Source organism: Myripristis murdjan, chromosome 21 (assembly GCF_902150065.1).
Source record: "Myripristis murdjan chromosome 21, fMyrMur1.1, whole genome shotgun sequence".
In the NCBI taxonomy this organism is placed as follows: Eukaryota; Metazoa; Chordata; class Actinopteri; order Holocentriformes; family Holocentridae; genus Myripristis; species Myripristis murdjan.
In genome coordinates, this window is record NC_044000.1 from 6554350 (window position 1) to 6576421 (window position 22072).

The following is a 22072-nucleotide window of genomic DNA, read 5'->3' on the forward strand; positions in this document are numbered from 1 at the left end:
TGTTCCTATTACAAATTGAGCAAAATTGAAAGACCTTTGAAAATCAATGCAACAGAAGTAAATCATAGGAGTACATTTGAAATATTTTATTATCAGTTACAGTGTTTTTCTTCATTTACATTTCAGAGAAATAGTCGAACACTTTGTGACTGAGTCTTGGCATAATTGAAGTATCTGAATAGTCCATCAACTGTACAGCAGAGTATTGCCAGAGGGTGGAGATGGAGAGTTAGATGGGTGCAGACATTTTGGTCATAGCTTTTATGAGTAATTGATTCAGGTGGCTATACCATGATTAAAACACGATGACAATCTGATTAACTGAGCATCTAGGCTCCACAACACTGGGCAGCAATCTCATATTGCCTACCTTTAAAACCATCCCACAGAAATAATGCGACACATGCCTCCCCCCAGCACCGAGGCTTTGGTGGATGAATGCAACGTGTTCAATGATTTCTGACAGAAAGCAGAGAAATGTAAAAGAGGACAGTCATCACATATCCAGTACTGGTTTTACACGTCCACTCAACCATTTGTAAAATCTGTCTGTCAGTGTTGGGCATGACGCATTTGGAAGACTACAGTTAACACATTAAGCACATCCAGCTGATAGTACACACACTGTGCTGGTGTTTGCATCATTTAACGCTCTAAAAGCGTGACTTTTCATTCCTGGGTAAATATTACAAATTATTTAGACCCATGCTTTCTGTAACACAAGTCCACACTGTTTTTGTTTTTTTTCCCCTCTTGTTTTGTTGTTTTGGGAAACATGAGTTGGCCATCACAAACCACACCATTTTGTTGCTAGGCAACCTGAACTCATTTAAATTCTATAGGCTTTCACATCCTCTGCCACTTGTACAGTAAAAATAAACACTGGCCTCACCATTGCTACTCATACATGATATGGTTTGCATTGCATGTGCTGCCTGACAATATTTCACCATGGGAAGAGAACACAGCTTGTGATGTGTAATACTGTCTGTACCGGCCACTCTGCAGGAGACATGTCAGGCACGCTGTCTTACAGGTCCCACACTGAAGCCTTTTCCAGTGATGCTCTGTTGGCCTGTTAAGGGGTCAGCATATGGGTTGTGCTGCGCTGTTAGCACCTAGGGCTGGATTCACCAAAATTTTCTTAAGAAAAAAATTAAGAACTACTTTAAGAACCTGTTTAAGGTGTTTTTATTTGCAATCCAGAAATAAATCTTTTTTTTAATATAATTTTTTGGTGCATTTCGTCTTTATCAGTACTTATGGTGCTCCCTAGTGGTAGAACGCTAGTGACACTTTTATAAACAATTACATTTTAAAGAGCGAGAAAAAAAAAACACTTTTACTGGCTTGCACTGACACATGAAACAGGTTAAGATTTACATAATGGTTGAAAGGTCAAACTACTCAAGTTCTATGAAGCAAGTTTTAACTAGTTAGTTTTAGAAGTTTTATGTCTTTTTTTAAGCCAACATCTTCAGAATGAAGGAGAAAGTCCCTAATCAGCTAGAGAAGGCCAGACTTCATAAGGTGTGTTCACAGTAAACACAAAGCGAGTTTTTAATCGAGGCGCAATTACATACAAAGTCAATGCACATACGCAAATAGATGTAAACTTGCAGCGGGTGACAAATGACACAAATTTCTGTCAATTCGTGTCACTGGCATGTTTGCGTCAGTTGAAAATTTTCAACTTGAGTGAAAGATTCACGATTGTATTTGTGCGAGTCCACAACGCTTCATGTTTGGTTTGAAACGACAGGCCTTCCCAGGTCCCGTCCAATCTCAGCGATTGGATAGGGGCCTGGAAAGGCCTGTTAAACTCAGACACAACAGAAGACATAATCTGGGAAAGTGTCTTTTGCTGGATGAAGGCGAGGTCAGTACAAGTCTTGTTTGCGATGACACATCAAAGGTAACTTCCTTAACTGTAACTCTGATACGTGTGCTGGTCAAAACGGGACATTACACTTATAATATCCATCTGATCTGAAATCGAACACTGGAATCTGATTTGCTGATGTGTTCTTGAAATGCAATACAGCATTACAGCATGCAGCAACCATCTACTCTTTCTTAGAAGACGCTTTTATTAAATATTAAAAACAGTGGAAAGTAGAAAGTTCACATTTTTGCCAGTGTAGTTAATAGGTACTTCTGCAACATTGTTTTTGTTAAGGCACTATGATGGTTTTACAAACGGTGCAAAGCCTGTGTAAAGAAACAGTGGCCAAAGGCATTGTCACCACGAGGAGACTCCAGTTGGTTAGTTCAGGAAAGGTCAGTAAGTCAGTAAATGACAATTACAAGTTTCTAAGCCCTCGCCCATTTAGCCAGGATGTGGGAAAAGAAAGGGTCACAGAGCGCTAACAAAAAGATCCACCAGAGAGCAGTCAGCACAGGCGCTGCCACATGTGACGTACAGAGAAGCCAACAGAAGTACGTCAGGCTACAATGTTTTGTCTAGAATATATTCTCAAAAGCGAAGATTATCGTCAGTGTTTAAGACGTCTGGTTGTAAGATTTTTTAGGATGAAATTTATATTCTGTTTCTAGCACTGGATGTCTTCTCAAATTTATATTTAAATAAAAGTGATGTAAATTATTGAGATTAGTTTTTTTCCTATTCTTAAGATTGTTCCTAAGTTTAAAGTTAAGAGAAAATACAGGATTTAAGAAGACATGTTTTCTTAAGAATGTTTCATGATTTCAGCCGCATGTGTCTCAAACTAACACTTTTTCAGCTTCTTCTCCCATGTTTTTTGGCTTTACAACATAACATTTGCCTAACAGATGGGAAGAACGAGGTTTACTTAAAGACTGCAAGTCTGGATGCTGTTATCTTACTTTTTTTGTGGTATCTGGGTCTGGACCTAATTCTGGATTGCAAAAAAGGGATTACAAAACTAATATTTTAGTCCTGATTACAAGTTTTTGGAGAAAAAAAGGGCCAAATAATACATAGCACTACTGTGGACACAGCAGTGCCTGAAAATCATGACCGCATCTCCAATCTAATCAACGTGGCCCAACACAGAACTTTCTGTTTTAGCTTCAGCATGCGACCCATGACAGAGTGGCCCACAGGAGTTGTCAGCTGGTCAAACTGAACGAGAACTATAAAACATAGTGACTGACATGCACCAAGGGACCAAAACTAGCAACCAGTAAAATCAGGACTTATTCTGACAAACCTGTTGAGGAGATCTGAAGAAGCCATTAGGGTAGAGGGATTTAACAGATTTGTGAAGGAGATACTCTGTGTATGAAATCCCTCTCCACCCCAACTAACCCAAAGTCGTAATAACCAGGCTATATGAGGATTTGTCTGCTTTTTGTGTCCTTGTCAGTGATCACTAAAATGCTTTAGCTCCCTTTTTAGAGTATTTCATTTTTTCATAGTGCATCAAGTAGGTCTGGATGATTTTGTTGGTCTGATAGTGTATAATAGAAAATATGTCAAAATAAGTGTAATGTAGCAAATCTCAACAGTGACTGTAGTGGGTGTGTTAAGTTAGCTCGCTGGCAAGATACTGACCGATGAAGCAGCACAACACCTGCAATTTGGGAAGTCCAAATTTCCAGTAGCAATATACTGTTTAGGAAACTGACTGGCAACCTGTCTAGGATGTCTCCCTACCTTCAGGCCAATGCATGCTGGGATAGGCTCCAGTCCACAGTGACCCTGAATAGTGGGTAAAGAAAATGAATTAATGTGTTTTCCAGGCTTCTGATTTGCCATGGAGAGAGTGTGTGAAATATTTACCTAGTCTAGTCTACCTTTTTTTTTTTTTTTTTTTTTCCTACTGAAGAGTAGCTGCCAAGATGATTTGTTTTGGAACTGGAATATATGGATGAGTCTAATCCTGTCCATAACTTTGAAATTTCCTTTCCCTAGCAGACCCATGTTCATTTGTCTTAAAACATGTCAGTAACTGTAACAGTAACTTGGATCTGTGTACAGCATGGGTCTATACTGATGCTACTCAAGAAAATACTGTCTCTTATTATGTGATGTAGTGTGAATGCTATGATTTTAAGTTATTTTGTGGCTGAGTACAAGCAATTGAGTGTGCAATTATCACACACCTATAATATAACTTATTAGGAACACTCTTTTCATTAAGAACACTGATGATGTAAATCCAGCTAAAGCTAGGGGTGTGATGGCTTTAAAAACCCAATTCAGTTTGCACCGAGGTTTGGCTTGTAAAAACAAAACAGACTCAGAATTTCATTTTAATTTAAACACAGGCTGGCAAAAAACACTCTAGAGACTAGCTCTAGAGTCTGGAAAGGCTCTTTTGATCTTGTCAACCTCAGATGAGGGGGCACTGGTTGAATATCACTAATAAAAAAAAACAAAACGAAAAACAATCATAGCTGAGGGTGCAGCAGGTGGAATGGAAATTCAAACATGAGAACCAATCGAACAACATACAGAATTTAAGAGAATGAAACCAGAGCAAACCAGCAGGAACAGCTCGTTGGTCAAACTTACATCTGAGAATTTAATTAATTGAGTGCCAGCGTTTCGTCAAGGCTGTCCAGCACAGGTTAAAACTTGGGTATTAGGCCTGGTGATAGTATTGATCATAATCAGTGTTGAATGTTCTACAACACAGGTGTGCTCACAGTAATTTGGCAAGACCACATATTGAGGAATTAAACACAGTTCATTATGAATGTACAATTCACCGAAACAAGGACTGCAGAAATGTGAATTTACGGTTTCGGGACAAATTTATTACACCCCTAGCAAAAGTTATTATCCTTCATTGATTTCCCTTATTGAATTTACACTAATTGAAGGAAGAGTTGCAAATCAAGAGAAGCACACAATTAAGGAAGGAATTTTAACTGAGAAGTGGACTCTGCAGGAGGGGCTGTAACTTAAGCATGAAGTTAATGTTTTTTTATTTTATGAGGTTATTGAGGGTCAGTTAGTTTCACTAAACTCCAAGTGCCCAGGGCCATTGTTTGTGCTGCTTTTAGGCAGGTAATTAAAAAAAAAAATGTAATTGATACAATTTTGATAATTAATTATCTGAAAATGGCTGATTAATATACAGCAGGGCTCTTCAATTAATTTAATCTAGTACCCTACCCCCTAGTGTACTTAGGGCTGAACGATTTGGGAAAATAATCTAATTGCGATTTTTTTCCCCCAATATTGCCATTGAGATTTAATATGCGATTTCCGGTCTCAGCTTTCAAAATAAAACCTTTGTTATTGTGCGTTTCTCATTATTATTAACCAACAAAATTGGGGCTTGTAAATTACGGGAGATTCTCGGGAGAAAAGACAAAACGGGAGGGCGGCAGAAGATGAGTCTAAAATACGGGAGAAACCTGGGAAAAACGGGAGTGTTGGCAGCTATGCTGTGCAACGGTAGCACGGCATGTTCTGCACAACACCTGCCACTGCGCAACATCTTTTTTGAAGCCAAAATAATCCCTCACCACCGACGTGCTGTTCCTCTTCGAGACTTAAGTCTCACTTGTGTCAGTTTCTGACTGCTCTGTTGAGCCAGAGGCCGTTGCGCAACAGCTGGGCAGGATGAAAAGTTGGTGCGGCTGAGAGCTTCACTCGCTGTAGCTCGCGTCTCGTGACCAACTTATAATCGCGTAGTTGTGGTTAGGAAATCGCATTTTATCATATCGCGATAATTATCGCAAATCCAATTCATCGTTCAGCCCTAAGTGTGCTGTGTAATTACACCTTTGAAGTCCAAATATGTTCCGACCATGAACTGCACACTGGTTACATTTAACAGCTCCAAAATGAATTTAAAATTTTTAGTTGTTGTATTGTTATTGCTTGAAAAAAAGAAAAAAAACGCTTTCATCTAATTTGAGAGAAAAAAAGTTCTCCAAATCAATGCTGTGCCAATTCCAGGCAGTTTTCCCTTAGCTTATGTTTGCAAATTGGTATCTAATTATTAGACAAGTGCTAAGACAGAGTTTCAGTGTTCTACCGGAGAAATGTTTCCATCTTCACTACGATCACAAATCTTCTTCCCCTAAGCCACGCCAGCAGACCACTATGGCCACTCAAGTTCAAACTCCTCTTCACTCACCACTAACCTAGAAATGGAAAAGACACAGATGTTTAGACAGTGGGTCAACAGCACCATGAAAACGGTTAGACAATGACTGGCTTGGTACACTTGAGTCAATGAATCACAGTGTAAATCCGGTATACTCACTTTCATCATCTGAATCAAAGCCAAAGAGTGTGGAGCAGGTATTTAGGGCTTCATGCTTCTGTAGCTCCTGTAAGCTGCTGAAGGAGGAAAGACATTTGTTGCACCGATGCCTGGTCTTCACCTGAGCAGCCTCAGCCTCGACCAGCTGCTCCTTTACAGGATCAGGCTCCTTCTTCTTCTTACTGTTCCAGACAAACGATTTCTTTGGAGGAGCCTCTTCAATAGCCCTCCTCTTGCGCATGGAGAGAAGCGATTCATCTAGGTATGTGGAGGGTGGTGGCCGGATGAAAGGGGCTTTGACAAAAGTCGCATAGGAGGGGTCTTCCGGTTTGAAAGTCTTGTGCTCTGTGATGTGCGGCTCATCTAGTTTCTGCTGGACACCCTCAGCCAAAGTGGACACATCCTCGAGGTCTTTAACGTTCAAGGGGTCAGAAGGGATCAGTTTCTTTTTAGGCCTCTTGTTGGGAGATGGGACAGCAGCAACAGTATGGGAGGTGTAGGCCTCTCCTTCTGATAGGTCTCTCTTCCCATCCTCATATCCATTGATGAGGGTTTGGTTGGTGTCTACAGGCTGATAACTATCTGTCTGCTCTGGAGAAGTATGTGATTTGTCCAGATTCTGACTGCTGTCTAGGACAACTGCTACCTGAGCCTGATTTTCACTTTTGTCCATCTCCCTGAGATCCTCAAGATTAGAAGGCTCCTGATGATAGGCTTTAGGACTCTCCTTTTGCCCCTTTTTACTCTGCAGCCAAGTCTCCTCGATCTTTACTCTCTGCTTCCAGGGAGCCTCAGCATTCTGCTGCTTCTGTCTGCTAGCTACCAACTCCAGCTCCTCTCTCTGTGGTGCTGGGATATAGTGTCGCCATTCGTGGTCATAGAGAGCCTGGAGGCCTGGGAATAGCTGCTCACAGTCTGTGTAGGGGCACTGGGGTCTGAGGGGCTGGTGGGTCTTGACATGGTCCTTCAGTTCCTGGTGGTTCAAGAAGCGCTGATTACACTGCATGTGGTAGCAGAAGTAGCGGAGAGGGGAGTCATGGAGCTTCATGTGGTCCTTGTAGTGCTGGATGAACTGTAACTGCCTGTTAAGGGAAAGTACAGTCAGCGCAGAAGATGACTCTTCATAAACTTGGCTTGCATGGAATTGTATAAACTAGGATTACAAAACATTATTGGGGAATTCGATTTATTTGGTAAGTTAATTATGTTATTTTTATGTCCTAAAACCATGCAGTCAAGTGTCAAAACTAATAATTCTTATTTAAAGTTAGTGTCTGGTTTTACTTCATACACAATGTAATCTTGAAGCCTGAAGTTTGAGCTTTTTTTGACTGTTTGAAAGGATGTTGGGCCAAAATGCAACAGCAAACATTCATGTGGGAGTGGGACATGCGACAGCTGGAGAAAAAAGGCTGTACATAGGTAAATCACCATGTTTACAGTAATGATATGTAACCCAGGACTCTCAGACTTGCCACCAACAACTAGGTCTGCACGATGAACCAAATTTTATTTTCAAATATAATTTTGGCTTCCCATGATCATGAAGGAAAATCAACACAAAACTGTTTTTGTGCTGCATTCCATTTGGCGATGTAGCTTTCGCTTTCACTGCTGTATTATCTCAAATCAAGCGCTCCTTATTTACCTCCCTGGCAGTAGAGTGCCGTGCACCCTTTCCCCGACACAATCTGGCTGTTTCATTTCAGCAGGAGAAAAACTTTACAGCACACCAGGTTAGTCAAATGTACTGTAACTTTACTGCATTTGCTTTTGTATATTCTGTGAAAGCTGAAGCATGGCTGAAAGAAAATGTGTATTCCATTAAAAGGGAACTACTTCAGTGGTTGGGAACCACTTCGTTTTCAAATAATCTGATATGGAGTAAAAAAGCTCACCATGCAAAATGTATTGTATGGTTGTATCTGCACCCCAGAAAACACAACTAATTAATTTAGGCCAAGCCTCTTAAAAGGCCACTATAAAGTGGTATATGACCAGGCAATGAAGTTACACTTTATTTATTTTTCAATTCCATTAAATTTACAGTTTAAGGACGCCCACTGTTAATTACTTAAAAACTGAATTTCTGTCATAATCGTGCAGCCCTGCCTACGATGACAAACTAGATCACAGATAAAATTGCATTTTGGGTTGGGGTATTCCTATCATTGCCTCCTACACGATAGAGCAGGTTGACAAACATTTTTGTGAAGACGATAAAACAAACTAATTCAGTGCTTCTATTATGTATCTCACCTGAAGCAGAAGATGCACTTGTGTTTGCTCCAAACAAATGTTTTCTCCAGAACTTTCTCCTCACCACTGTGACATCTGATAGCATGTTTTGTCAGTGTGGAGCTGATTTTCAAGAATACTCTATCGCAGGACTCTGAGGGGCACAGTTGGTACGTGATGTCTACACCATATCCATTTTCTCCCGCTGGTTTCTCCTTCCCCTCGTCTCCTCCCTCCTCTTCCAACACAGATCGATCTTTGATGATCACCACGTCATCCTTGATGACTACCTGTTCATCCTTGAAGTCCATCTGCTTGGGTATATCAGAATCAGCGTTCTTGTATTTTTTGTGAAGGACGGAGGTCTTTTTGATCAGGATGCGAAGGTTTCTGATGATTCTGCCTTCCCTATCAAGTGTGGACGACTTATTTTTGGCTTCAGGTTTCTGTTCAGGCATTTCCTTAACAGAAACTTGACAGCTCAGGGTGGATGGCTGATTTTCATCCTGACCCTGGTTCTCATTTTCAACAACCTTCTCCAATCCATTAACTGTTTGAGTCTCCTCAGTGCATGGCTCTTTACTGCTGGGATTATTCTTGCACATTTCATCAATATGCTCCAGAACATGTTTTTTGGCAAAAGGAAGCTGTTTGAACCGTTTTCCACAAAGTATGCATCTTAGTCTCTTCGACTTTAGATGGGCAAGAGCATGCCTCATAACATTCAAGCCTTTAAAGTCCTTGCAGCAGAGGTTGCAGTGGTACATCAGGTGGGCATATCGCTGAGTACGGAGCATTCGTTCCCTCCATGTTGCCTTGCCTTTTACCTAGGTAAAAAGGAAACATCAGTGATTACTGAGGGTGGTAAAAAGAAAATGGCATCAAAATATACAATGCCAAAGAAGAGATGCTTGAGCTGCCAAAAGGCTTTTCCTTTTTCCTCATTAATATGCAAGTTCATTGTAGCAAGAACCACATTTGATCATCTGATTTATAAAGAGAATGTAGGGTAAATTAATTTTCTATTGTATATTGTTCTTGACTTTTACTGACAAGAATGTGTCTAAACACAAACATAAGATGCCACATCAACTACATAAAGGTATATCAAACTCTGCAAAGCGCTGCATATGAATGAATGTACAGGTTATTTCTATCTGCTTTCCAGTTGTGACAAGATTTATGTGCATAGAATTCTGCTATAGCGTGCGATAGATTTTCAGCAAGTAATTTTTTATTCATGTATGACAAAAAACACTTGAGTATGTTCAAGTTAAAGTAATTCTTCTGAATTTGCAATGACAGGTAACATTGCCCAATATTTTTTAAAATTTTGGCGACTGTAATTATAGACAAACAAACAACTAACCAAAGGATTTGACTCCTCTGATGTTTCCAGTAATGGTTTGAGCTCCTGCTCTGTGTCACCATTCAGTTTATCCGGTGCTGAGCATTCTGGGGACTGTGGCTTCTCAGAAACAAGCTCTTTAGATTTAAGAGAGTAGCTGTGAAACAGTTCTGTTGGACAGTCTACTAACTCCAAGGCAGGACCATCAAACTGTGGATCAGCTTCAGCAGCAGGGACAACAGGCTGAGGTTCGCTTGGAAGATCTTCACAAAGCTCAGAAACTCGCTCAGAACCTAATTCTGTTAGAGGCTCGTCTTGGGTATGTTCGCCGAGACTGCTATTATGGACCATGTGAGCACGGCCCTTTAGTCCATTGTCCCTCTCAAGTTTATTCCTCTGCTCAAAGTGAATCTCTTCCAGTCCACACGGTTCATCTTCATTTTCCTTGTTAAGCTCATTCTGTTCTTTCTTTTCTTTGTCTATTTTCTCCTCAAGACACCATTCCTCCTCATTGAAAGACACTTCATTGTCAGGGTAAGACAGCTCCAGTTTTGGTAAGGGCTTCCGTCCACGTTTCTTCCCCTTAACTTTAATCTTTGCCTCTTTAACTGCCTGTACCTGCTCCAGCCTAGGAAGACCTTGCAACCATCTTTTCTTCCGACCCTTCCTCTTCAAAATTTGGTTCTTCACACATCTAGACAAGTATTCCCTCTGACGGTTTGGAGGGAGCTTGACTGGAGCAGAATTTTCTGGATCAGAACGGGTTTGTCTTAAGGAGTAGATCGTTTTGCTATTTGCACGAGCAGATTTGAGGTTGTATTTTATCTCTGGATCATCACCAAAGTCTGCCTCATCATCAGACAAAGGTTGCTCTCTCCTTCGTCGCCTCTTTCTCCATTTCCTCCTCTTCAGTGGGATATCACTTGATGGAGCAGCCCCCTTTGCTGACTCACCCTCTGCAGCCTGCTTTTCAGGATGCCTCTGGACCTCAGATGCAGGCTCAGTGCAATGCCATGAGTTTAAGCTTTGAGTGCATAGGTCATTTGTGTAATTATTTGGTATCAGCTCTTCAGAGTATTCTTTCTCCTCTTCCTCTTTCATCTCACTAAGCACAGCAGCCTTCATGGCCTTGTCACTGATCAATTCCAAACAGCGGGTCCTTAGAGTCAGGAGGTTCCAAAACTCAGGGTCAAAACACAGGCGCTCCTTCAATACCTGCAAACAGTGAGGAAAAACAATATGTCAGGCGGAAATCACATCAATACTAAAACTAAATTTCAAGCACAAATCATCTCCATATTAATAGGAATCCTTCCTGCTGGGGTGTCCTTGAGAAAAACACTTAATCCCTATTAGCTCCAGGGGTGTTGTTCTATTGGAGGGAATCAAGTGAAAAAACAACCACCATGCAGGGATCAGTGAATATCAAATTAAGAAGAGAAGTGTAAAGAAAAGTGGAGCAGTGCTCTTCATTTAGAAAAGTAAACTAGACTTTGTTTGGGGTCATTCCTGACTTCAAACCCACATGCCCCATTATAGAAATGCTGCAAGCAAAGTATCCTATGATGTTCATTCCTCTCCAACCTGTAGAATCTGGAAGCGGACGTTGGTTCGGACAGGGTTGTTGTGGGGATGTGGCTCCTGGTCGGGATGCATGTAAAGCAGGCAGACAGTTCGGTAGGCCTCTAGGCTGCGTTCCTGGCAGAAGACCAACAGGGCACAAGCACGACAAATCTCCAGGTCGTGTGGCAACAGGAAGGCGATGGTCTTACACACCAAGGAGCGTGCAACAGGATCAGCCTGCAGGTCACACAGCTGCAAAGCCCTGGCACAAAGCTCCACACAGAACTGGACCCCTTCACCACCCAGCTGCACAAACAACACATACATTACATATCAGTGATTAAAATATGGTAAAATGCTGACCTGGAGAAGCAAAGGTTTCCATATTCATTTTTATAAGACTCCAATGCTGCAGGTACCACTGAAGCAACCATTTGTGAGTTTCTCTGAGAAGGGCAGAATAGCGCTGTTGTAAACTAACAGACGTGATCATCATTGATTACTGATGTGTGCAAATGCATCATAATGATGGCTGCATCCAATCAAAGCATGTATTCCCTGGACAACAAACTGCAGGTAAAACACCTTGCCCACAATCATATTAAGTGTGGGAGACAGTGACCCAACAGTATGGTGGTCTGTAAGCTCTGTAAATTGGCTTACCACAGCAGTACAACTGCTATGCACAAACACTTGAAGCTAAAGCATCCAAGAGCGCTTTGTCAAGACGGCAGCAAGATAACAGTGTCCTGTTCATTTTTTCTCACCACTCAAGGATGATAAATAAGGATTATCAACAAGCAGGACATGTTTCTGTTCACTAAAATTTATTTTTTTAAATGTTTCTTCATCGTCCCCATGTTAAAAGTAGTTTCTGTACTGCTGCTGTTATGGTAATGAAATGTTTCTGTTTACTATTAATGGCCAAGTATGACTGAGAAAATAGCTAAACTGTTGTTGACTGTTGTTACAGTCTGTGCCAGTTGTTATAGTTATAGTAAATTTTTTCAACTATCTCTTTTGCCCCATACTGATGCAAAAATACATTTGCCTGTGATTATCTTAACTGCACATTACTCCAGTGATTAAATAAATCCATGTCATAACCATTTTAATTTTTAAGTCAATTAAAACCATTGATTCTCCTGTTTAGGTAAAGGGTTGCTTTGACACACAGTGATTAAATTAATCTCTGTGTTACAGCAATCCTTTTTCTGATCAGGCATCTGACAAAAAGGGTTTCTTATTATCATTATTACTATAATACATTTGTTTGCTTTTTAAGAAAAGATGACTGAATAAAATACTGAAATAATAATGAGAACATTTTTGATCATTTAATTTGGGTAAATTAATAGTTTTATTAATCAAATGAAAAATCTATAGATTCGAAATATTAGTCATTAAATTAGTTGACTACTCACTACTAAAAATTGTTACATTAATCAATTAAAAAAAAAAAAAATTTGTGGCAGACCTAGTACAGAGTCTCAGTCAATAATAATTTCTGGCCCTGTGAAGCCAGCAACACTAAATCTCAAAGCAGCTGTTTGGATGGATTTCTGATTAAGAAACATCAAGTCAAAAAAGTAAGTCAATAAAAGTAACTGTGGTAATTCAACAAATTTACATTTACGTGACTGGCACCAGTAACTTTATGGCGAGTTATTTCAGGACACCAAAGCCCACAGACATCTACACTTGTTGTATTTACTTGGTAGGAGGAATTAAATGGAAATGCTGAAATCGTTTTTGTTTTTCAAATTCATCCCTTTATCCATTCAAATCACAAGTCATTACTACTAAAATAATACACTGTCTAACTTGTATGAAGTCACTGCAAATTTCAGTCAAATATATTGCATATAATATCAACAGAAGTGAGTCCTACAAGTGAAAACAACAAAAACCCATGTCACATCGGACAAACCTCTGCAGTGATCACTTTGATGAAGGGGAAGATGGCTCTGACGTTGGTGGCAGAGGAAGCCAACTGACGGCATTCAGCCAGGAAGGCTTGTTTGGAGGGGTGGGCCCTAAGGTGCAGCCTGCTCCAGATAAACACTAGGTCCCTAAAGGAGAGAAGGGGGTAATAAATTAGGGACACTTATTTCTGTTGCATATTAATCAGAGTACAACTGTGATGATTCAGATGTAAATGAAAAGTGCGAGTGAATGTCTGTATCCTCAAGTATCATCAAATCCAGGAGATTAGTTAGGCAGTATTACAACGATGTACATGTCTGAAGGTGCAGTACATACTAACCAGATGTAGTACATGTCTCCATTGTGCAGCTGCTGGGTGAGAAAGGCTTTACACAGCGACAGGAGGAGCTCATCTTTCTCAACACTCTCTGTGTTGCAGATGATTTCCACTGCATCACGGCCATCTATCTCTGCCATCTGAGGAAGGAGATACAAACAAGCACACACAGCTTACAGAAAATAAATCGCATTGCATTACAATGAAAAAAGGGGGTGCTGTGTAACTTAAGTTTCTATTCAGTTGGCTGTTTCATAAGACAAAGGAAACCAAAATATTGACGGAGGCAAATTACACTATCCTTCTAAAAGTGTATACAATTTGACAACCAACATTTCCTCTCCGCCATTCTTATCCATGGGAAAAATGTAGAGAAGATTAGTAAAGAGAGTAAATGCACATTTTTCAGTTGGAAGGGAATCTCTAGCTGAAAGTGGATGATGAAGCAGCTGTAGTTCAACCTTTGGGAGACTTGTAAACAACATTTGGAACAGTATGTCATCTGTCAACTGCAACTATTAATTAGGGATAAAACACACTGCTTTTCTGACACTTAGTTTAGCAAATACTAGCTGCCCACATCGTGCTTTTAATCACTCTCTGTCATTTGAGGGAAGAAACACATTCATGTACACAGCCACATCAATTTCTCACTCCCCTGCTTTTCTCTATGCTGTTCACTTTATTCTCCCCTACCTCCTTGTGCAGGTGCTCATGTAGCGAGGCTTTGTAGAGGCAGGTGAGGTAGGCCTGATGGAAGTAAAGATGTTTTCCAGCCTCACGGTTTTCAAGGCAGCTTTTAGCCAGGGCCATGGCTTCTGGGACACGTTCACAGGCCTGCAGATAGCGAACCCGCAACTCCAAGAACTCCGGCGCCTCTGTGCTCAAGTACTCCTCAACTGCAGGGAGGGTGGCGAGTACGAAAAGGTGATTGACAAAGGAGAGTAAATTTGTGAAGTGCATACTAGGGCTGAAAAGATTATTCAACATTATCAACACTGTGAACTAGTTAGAGTTAGATTGATAATGACCTTATGCTGAATACAGGATATTGGAAAATTCTTCCTTTTTAATTTAAACTGACAGCACCATAATGTATTAACATCCATAGCTGTAAAATGATCAATGTGCTGTACAAGCATGTAGCATCTGAAAAGAAAACATACTAGAGGATGGCAAAGCATCTTCATGTTAGAACAGACTTGGCATTTGTAGTGTAATAGATGCAGTATGTTTACTGTGACATTAGAAATAGTCTTTAAAGCAAAATTGAACTTTGGTAGAGTGTTGGATTTTATAGTTCCCTGGGTGTTATGAGTCCACATGGTGGTGACATCTCCTCATTAGTTCGTCTCTGTGTTCCCATGGGCTGCTAATGCACAATACTATATTTCTATCTCTCTATTCACTTCCATAGAGTGGCAAAACAACTCCCAAAATAACACTTAACACAAAATAACACACTGCTCATAAAGCAATGTGAATGATTTAGATTATGCAAACATAAAAAACCAAGTCCCAGTACCCATTTTAATTTGTGTACAGTTATTTGTCAAAGTACTATAAGAACATTTCTTAGGCTATTTGTAGATTTACTGTACAGAAGGTACTTCCAGATGCTACCTGCCGGCTCTACTTTCCAGTTCAAACAATAAAATAACAAGCAAAGATACATTTAATTTCCTCCTGAAACATGTTGTTTTTGGCATAATCCCCCTTGTTTGCATTTGTTTATGCTCTAAAAGGGTTATTTTGGCTGTTGTTTTGCTGCACTATGGAAGCGAATGGAGAGATAGAAATCCAGTATTGTGGACTAGCTACCCAGAGGAGCACAGAGCAACTAAGGAGAATTTCACCACAATGTTGACTCATATCACACCAAGGTAACAATACAACCCAACACTTTACCAAAGTTCAAAATTGCTTTAATGTTTTAGTCACAGGCTTTTGTTAATACTGCAGAGGTCTCACCAAGCACTATCACGATTGACATGTTAATATCAAACTTACAGTATTTTGACAGTGCAGTTGTAGAAATGACAAAATAATTGAAACATAATTGTGTGATTTGTTTTTATTTGTTGGTACTTGGCTGTGTGTACATCTGCTGTTCAGTTCAAGAGCCTACCCTCTACTGGTGGCAGGGCTGCCTCTCTTAAGATGCCCTGCAGCACTGGATTCTCCCACGGGCCTCCTGCTTTAATGACATGCTTCACCTGCTGAAGGTAGACGTTTTTGTGCCTCAGCAGCCGAGAGTGGCACTCCTACAGAGGGTGGTAAGAGATTTATCCATTCTAATCCTCTCTACTCATTCTCGTCAATTAAGAAACCTGACAAGTGAACCAGTATGCACACTATTCTGCTTTTTTTTCCCCCAAAATGCCGCTACCTCTTTTACAGCCAAGTCAATAGGTCAGCTACATGGCTGATGGAAAGTGAATGTTTCAGAAAAGATACAAATAACACTGAGCCATTTACAGTCAGAGCATAACACTTTCCCAAATTGAGAAAGGTTCAATTTCTCAGGGGAATGCACCACTTTTCTGTGAAGCAACCAATCATACCAAGAATTTCACAGTATGTAGGCAGCTGACAGTCCAACACAAAAAGAGCAGCTGGACATATAATAGAGAAAGTAGTGTTAGAAAAGTTGGCAGCAGTTGTTCATTGATCACAAAGTGTCACAATGGGAAGATACAGACTGTGTTATGGGGGTTTCTGCCAGGTGTGTGTATGTTGTATCTCAAGGCTGGTCTGTGCTTTCTGCAGAATTGTACAGGACAGAATGTATGAGGTAAAAATCACACAACTGCAGCCAAAACGACTAGGTGCACTGTCATGTTGAGTAGCGCCCCATCTGAAATTTGAAACAATACAGGATTGGTTTAAAAAGGACCCGGAACTAACAGACAACGAGCTTTGCAGTTGTAATGAGAGGCAGACACCAGCATACCGTGGCTGGTACCCATGTGGTTTCCAGTGCCTAGCCAAACACAAGGCATGAACCAACCCTAACACTGAGGCTACTCATAGTGACAACTACTGCAGCTAGTTCTGACAGAGGCAAAGTACAATTAAAAAATTTTTAGCAGCACAGATATTGGTCAAAAAGCAGAAAAGTGTGACTGAATCCATATTTTCTTTTCTCCTAATCTTGTCAGCGACAAAACTGGGCACTAATACAGAAGGTCCATTTTTTCTCACCTGAAAGGAATCAAGGATGTCTTTCAAAGGATCCTCCCAAAACTCCTCTTTGCTGAAGAAGAGCATCAGTTCAAAGAAGCTCCTACAGGACAAGAGGAAACACACTAGTCTGTCAGCTGTTGTAAAAGCTGTCAAAACAGCTGAAAACAGTATTATCACAACTTGATAGCAGCAGAATTTATGAATTTGATCAATTAAACCAAAATAATACATTGTCATTAAGTTGCAGAGCTTGTACAGAACAAACTGCACCCACTAGCAATTCAATACCCCAAGTAGATTTGTTGCTAGAGGCTCAGTTTTTCTGGTGTGACCAATCTTCTCACAGTCTTGTTGCCAGTCAGACATGTATCATAAGACTAAATACGTTGACATGAGTTATGGTTCTGTTCACAATAACCATTCACTTTGCAGGGTGGCTGAATGCAAAAAAGGAAACAATAAACATAACAGAAAAAGAAGAATTGTAACTGGGACTGCACTGACTTTGTGGAGGCAAATAATGAGCAGCAGCAAAATTTCAACCAACTGGGAGATTGCTCATTTTTTGCTGAGCATGTACAATAAGGTGCATGTTGGCCTTTTCCCAATTAGTAACGTGAATATACACTATAGCCTCATAGTTAATAAATTGTTATCCCGGTGGTTGTGTTACTTTTTGCAGCTGGCAGCTTGGAGAACATCAGTCTCTCGACACTCCTTGCCCACATGTTAAATTGGGTTCTCAGAGTAAGTAATACTGTGTCCTTCAGTCTATGATACAAACTTGTGCTGATTTTGGCTTCTCTCGCTCCAGGTGGCCAGCTTATATCACCAACGCACCAGACAAAGGAGGTGCAGTGAAAATGTATTGAAAGCTGACTTATAAGAAATGGCCACTCGCAGCCAATAAGCACCGCTATTGTGCCAATCTTGTACTGGATTGCTTAAGTAATGATTTTGCTTTTCACTACCAGGGTCTTTTCAATGTAAACCCCATCTGCTCCAAGACCAGTAGTCCTGTTATGCGACAGTCCAGGGGCTGAGTTGAGAAAAATCTACATATTTAAGGACCAATATGCAGAATATGAAACATTAGGTATGTAGCTGATTGCTGATGGGCAAAAACAAACTCCTCCATGTCAACAAGAACGCAGTCACAATGGCTCTGTTCCCAACTAGTATTAAAATGCATTTATTGGTGCTCCAGACACAAGTGGACAGCTGCCAGTCTGTCTGTGCACACCTGGCATTAACATGTGTCTCCAAATGCGTGGCGCCTACCCACTTGTGATCAGTGTGTTTAATTGTGTCCTGGCACAAAATTTAAGAAAGGCTGGTGTTTTCTAATTTTATATATAACAAAAAACCCTGCATATTGTCACTACATATTTTAGAGACCCCCAAAATTTCTTGCATCATGTTTCCAGGGAAGCTCATGTCTTATTAAAAGCAGTTTTTATTAATTAACCAGTTGCTTTATAGCTAACCTGCATTTCAGTTTACATTTAACCAACCAATCTGACAGTGCAGCTGTGCTGAGCAGAGTCAGGTAAGATATTTTCTCAGTTGGAAAAGTGATGGTCTGGCCAGTGTCAGGGGTGTTAGGGTGGACAAGACAGAGGACGTCAGGTTAGTAGGCGGTCCTACTGTGCATCCTGGGACACATGTCTGTTTGCACCTCTAATGCAATGTGGACACAAGCATCCCAAGCCACTTCCAAATGCATCCTGAGATCCAATCACTCAGGACACACTGAGGACACACTGCTGTTGTTCACACCTGTACTTAGAGGTGTCAGCTTGTTTTCAGATTTCTCAGGATGGATGTTAATAGCAGGTGAGAACAAACCCAATCTGGTTTATGGCCCTATAGCTCAGTGGGTAGAGCATGGCACTAACAATTCCAGAAATGAGTCTCTTGCAGCGGCCAATCATGCTATACATGTATACAATTATGTTACCAGTGGCATCAACATTGGCTGCCGTTCGATGGCTTATAGTTTATATACAGGCTTCCAGCGAATGCTTTTGATTTGATAGCAGTATGCAGTATAGTTACAGGTAAGAATAAGAATGATTACAAGAATGATTACTTCATCAAAAAACAATTTGGTTTCCATTTAACAAACTGCTTACAAGGCCAGGCTGCTGAGGGCATAGCGGATGTGCTGGCAGTCATCAGGGAAGGCAGCAGTGGCTTTGGTGAAACTGCAGAGGGCTGTCCGCAGCACCTTCAGCTGGGGGAGAGGAACCTGCCATTGCCCGGTGTGCTCCTCAACCAACTGTGCAGGGAGAACACAGGGAAACACAACAGAGTTAAACATACATCCATAATGACAGATAAAGCAGAGGTGGGAGAACAGTGACCCCTAATCCATTGATGACAGCAGAAATTAGTAAGTAAGCTAAACGATGGATATTTTCAAATGTCTTCAAAACATTATATGACACTCCTACACCGTAATGTATCACCATCCTATGATTTTCAATGCTTCCCTGCAGGTACTGCATCATGTGTTGCACCCACTTTCCCTCAAGCTGCCTTGTCCATTTGTACTTCAGTTTTTGTGAAAAATGACTTCCACCAGCATCCAATGTGACTTAATGTAGCTGAGCCTTTCAGCTGTGGGTTTTATGTGCAGGTGCAAAGAACAATAGCCGAGCAGGAGGAAACTTGGCATGATGTTGCAACATCTATGTTTAGCCACTTATCCAAACAAATGAGAAAAATATACGACTGAACAACAAAATGGATGCAGAAAAGCAAAGTGCATCATCAAGAACTGGGTTTAGCAATGTTTAAGTGTTTTACAATGCATATTCCTTTACTGAGAGAAGGCTGGGTAATTAAGCAATTCATCAAGACATTCTGCAAGTATATCTCTAACCTTGTTACGGCAGTGAATTTTAAGAAGCTTTTTAAACCGCATTGCCTATGGTCAAGAGATGCCAGAATATGGTTGTTTAAAAGGCATATTAGGCACTGGTAAATTCGGCCTAGTATGTTAGTAAATTCTACCAAGTAAGTTAGCTCTTTATTGCAATAAAATAATGACGTTCTCAGTTTGTTTACATAGCTCTCTACCGCCCTCCACGATATATTTTATTTAAAAAAAAAAAAAAAAAAAAAAAAAAAAAAAAAGATCGCAGCTTTAAGACATGACCTAAATATAAAAGGTGAGGCATTACTCCGGTAAGAGCTGTTTAGTATATTGCACATATGCCGAACGTAAGAGCGGTTCCTCATGAGTCAGCCGAGGTTTATGTTTCTGTTTTAAGGTGAGCACGCTTGCCAGTTTGCAAGGAAACATTACACTGACAGGTTTGCAGCGACGTGACGTAACGTTGCCTAAATTCAAGAGACCACAGCACGCAAAGGGGCTAATATGCTAGTTAGCTCATTTATGGGTACACGAAAGCTTATGCAGTTTTCCCTGCGTTGGAAAAAAAAAGTCTGAAAACAGCAAGCAAATTTAAGACATCAGAACCAGCTCGCCTATACTTGAATAGCCGACACTTGACTTCATTTGGCTACCTATTAGCCCAAGTAACGTTAACAGCCAATAGCAAACTGAAAGCTCCCAAAAACAGAACTGCAAAGTCGCAATACCTAGCTAGGTGTCCAGATAATATACGTTTGATTTAGTTAGACTTTATCGCTGTGGTTTTGTTGGAGGGGTGATTATGCTAACAGCTTTAACTATGCAGCTGTCTAGCTACATATCGCTAGTTTGGTGGCTAGCTAGCTAAGCTAACAACGTTAGCAGTGAGCAGGCAGACTCAGCATGGTCATGAGAGATTAGCCAACGACATTTTCCGTCACCATACCTTACAAAACTCAGAGCAGTACTCTTTGCTTCTCAGCGAGGACTCCAAGCTGCAGTGCCTACTTAACAAAGTGTCCAGAGCTAATTCAAGCCTGTCTGTTTCCAAATCACTTTCGCTGTCCGCCATACTGGTTTCTGTATCCAGCGCATAGTCCATGTTGCCAGGTTTGAAAGGTAATATCCCTCCGTTCGACGCAAGCAAGCGGCTACAACCTGGCAACCCACAGCATGCTTGTAAACGTATAATCAAGCCAACAAGCCAAAACAAAAGCAACTACAGTAATGATATAATTTTAAATGTCCTATATAGCCTATGTACGAAAACCACGCGATTTGACACAAATGCTGTACAGACTGAATGAAATGAAGTCGAGAAACATGATGAATTTCAGGTGCGTTTAACTTTAAAGTTTTTTTTGTTTGTTTTTCTAGCCATTTCATTGATTTAAACCAAAGGGATTTTTTCCTACTATTTTCTTGACTGTGTTTTCCAACATTCTGGAGGCAGCAACAGCCAAGATATTAGAGAAGCAGGAAGGTTGCAAGTTTAAATTTTTACCAGATGGGAAAGACCTGTTGGAAAAAGCAGATTGATAACTGTCTCCAATATCTCAGCAAATATCGTTGAGGTGCCCTTGAGCAAGGCACTAACGCCTGTGGAGTTGCTCAGTGTGTGACCAGCATTATAGGGCTGTGGTTGTATAGGGCTGCTCGCAATATGAATAGCTGTAATCCAAGTATACCTGTACACATGTGAAGCAGGGTGCGCAATTTACTTGGATTAAGTAAAGGTTTTTAAAAAAAGGTTCCATAGGGTTGAATAGGACACTTTGATAACTGCACTGACCTGTTTGTTTCCACTGGACACCTGGCACATTCTTTGATGCTGAATTCAAGAATCCTTGAGCTGTCACCTCTATTTCAGTGAAGAGACACCTTTGGAAGTTGACACCTGTGGAATGACTTATTGATTTTCATCATGGAAATCCTCAGATACACTCATCCTAGCACTGTATCTGCAATAAAATCAGCCAGTTCACCTGATCCAATCACTGAAATGATGCACTGAAACACTGCAAGGATTCAGGCATTCTCTGTAAATCAACTACAAATGAATATGTAAAAAAAAAAAAAAAAAAAAAAAAAAACTGATTTTCTGGGTGAGCAAATGTCTTGATGAAGTCTGCATTCAGTGTGTTCCCTGACTATTTTCTCATCTCTCAGGAAAGTAAAGATGATGATGAGATCTGCAAAAAGTCTGACAGTGAGCAAAGCCTGTGTATTTGGCTTGCACAGAAGCAATTTTGTTTGAAACACATTCCCCGTGTCATGCATTTTCGTGATTACCTGTTTGTGCTCCTGCAGGGCTCAGGGAGCTGGGATTTCTTTAGTTGTTAAAAGTGTATTGAAGAGCCTCCTCCCCACCCTGCAACTGTTTG

General features: G+C 40.6%; 1 protein-coding gene across 4 annotated transcripts; it reads right to left on the bottom strand.

Moving 5' to 3' along the window:
• Positions 1-71: 71 nt before the first annotated feature.
• LOC115380297 (uncharacterized) lies at positions 72-20770 on the bottom strand. 4 transcript variants are annotated; one of them, XR_003930312.1, is made up of 14 exons: positions 20635-20770; positions 18943-19088; positions 16826-16907; positions 15750-15885; positions 14318-14520; positions 13625-13761; positions 13289-13430; positions 11380-11664; positions 9817-11010; positions 8469-9274; positions 6210-7291; positions 5979-6087; positions 3641-3685; positions 72-459 (listed from the first exon to the last, which is right to left on the bottom strand). XR_003930312.1 is itself a non-coding variant. In XM_030081402.1 (12 exons), the coding sequence occupies exons 1-12, from the start codon at positions 20758-20760 to the stop codon at positions 6083-6085; spliced, it is 4344 nt and encodes a 1447-aa protein (XP_029937262.1). In that variant the 5' UTR covers positions 20761-20770; the 3' UTR covers positions 72-6082. The 4 variants fall into 4 exon arrangements, 1 of the variants encoding a protein (XP_029937262.1); XR_003930310.1 differs by having other exon boundaries at positions 72-3685; XR_003930311.1 differs by having other exon boundaries at positions 3641-6087.
• Between the last annotated feature and the right edge of the window lie 1302 nt (positions 20771-22072).

Excerpts from the sequence above, each read along its gene's own strand:
- LOC115380297 (XM_030081402.1), bottom strand. The coding sequence starts at position 20,760 with ATGGCGGACAGCGAAAGTGATTTGGAAACAGACAGGCTTGAATTAGCT. Across the intron at positions 15,886-16,825 it reads ACATCCTTGATTCCTTTCAG|GAGTGCCACTCTCGGCTGCT; the intron begins GTGAGAAAAAAT and ends CACCCTCTGTAG. Across the intron at positions 7,292-8,468 it reads AAGTGCATCTTCTGCTTCAG|GCAGTTACAGTTCATCCAGC; the intron begins GTGAGATACATA and ends TTCCCTTAACAG.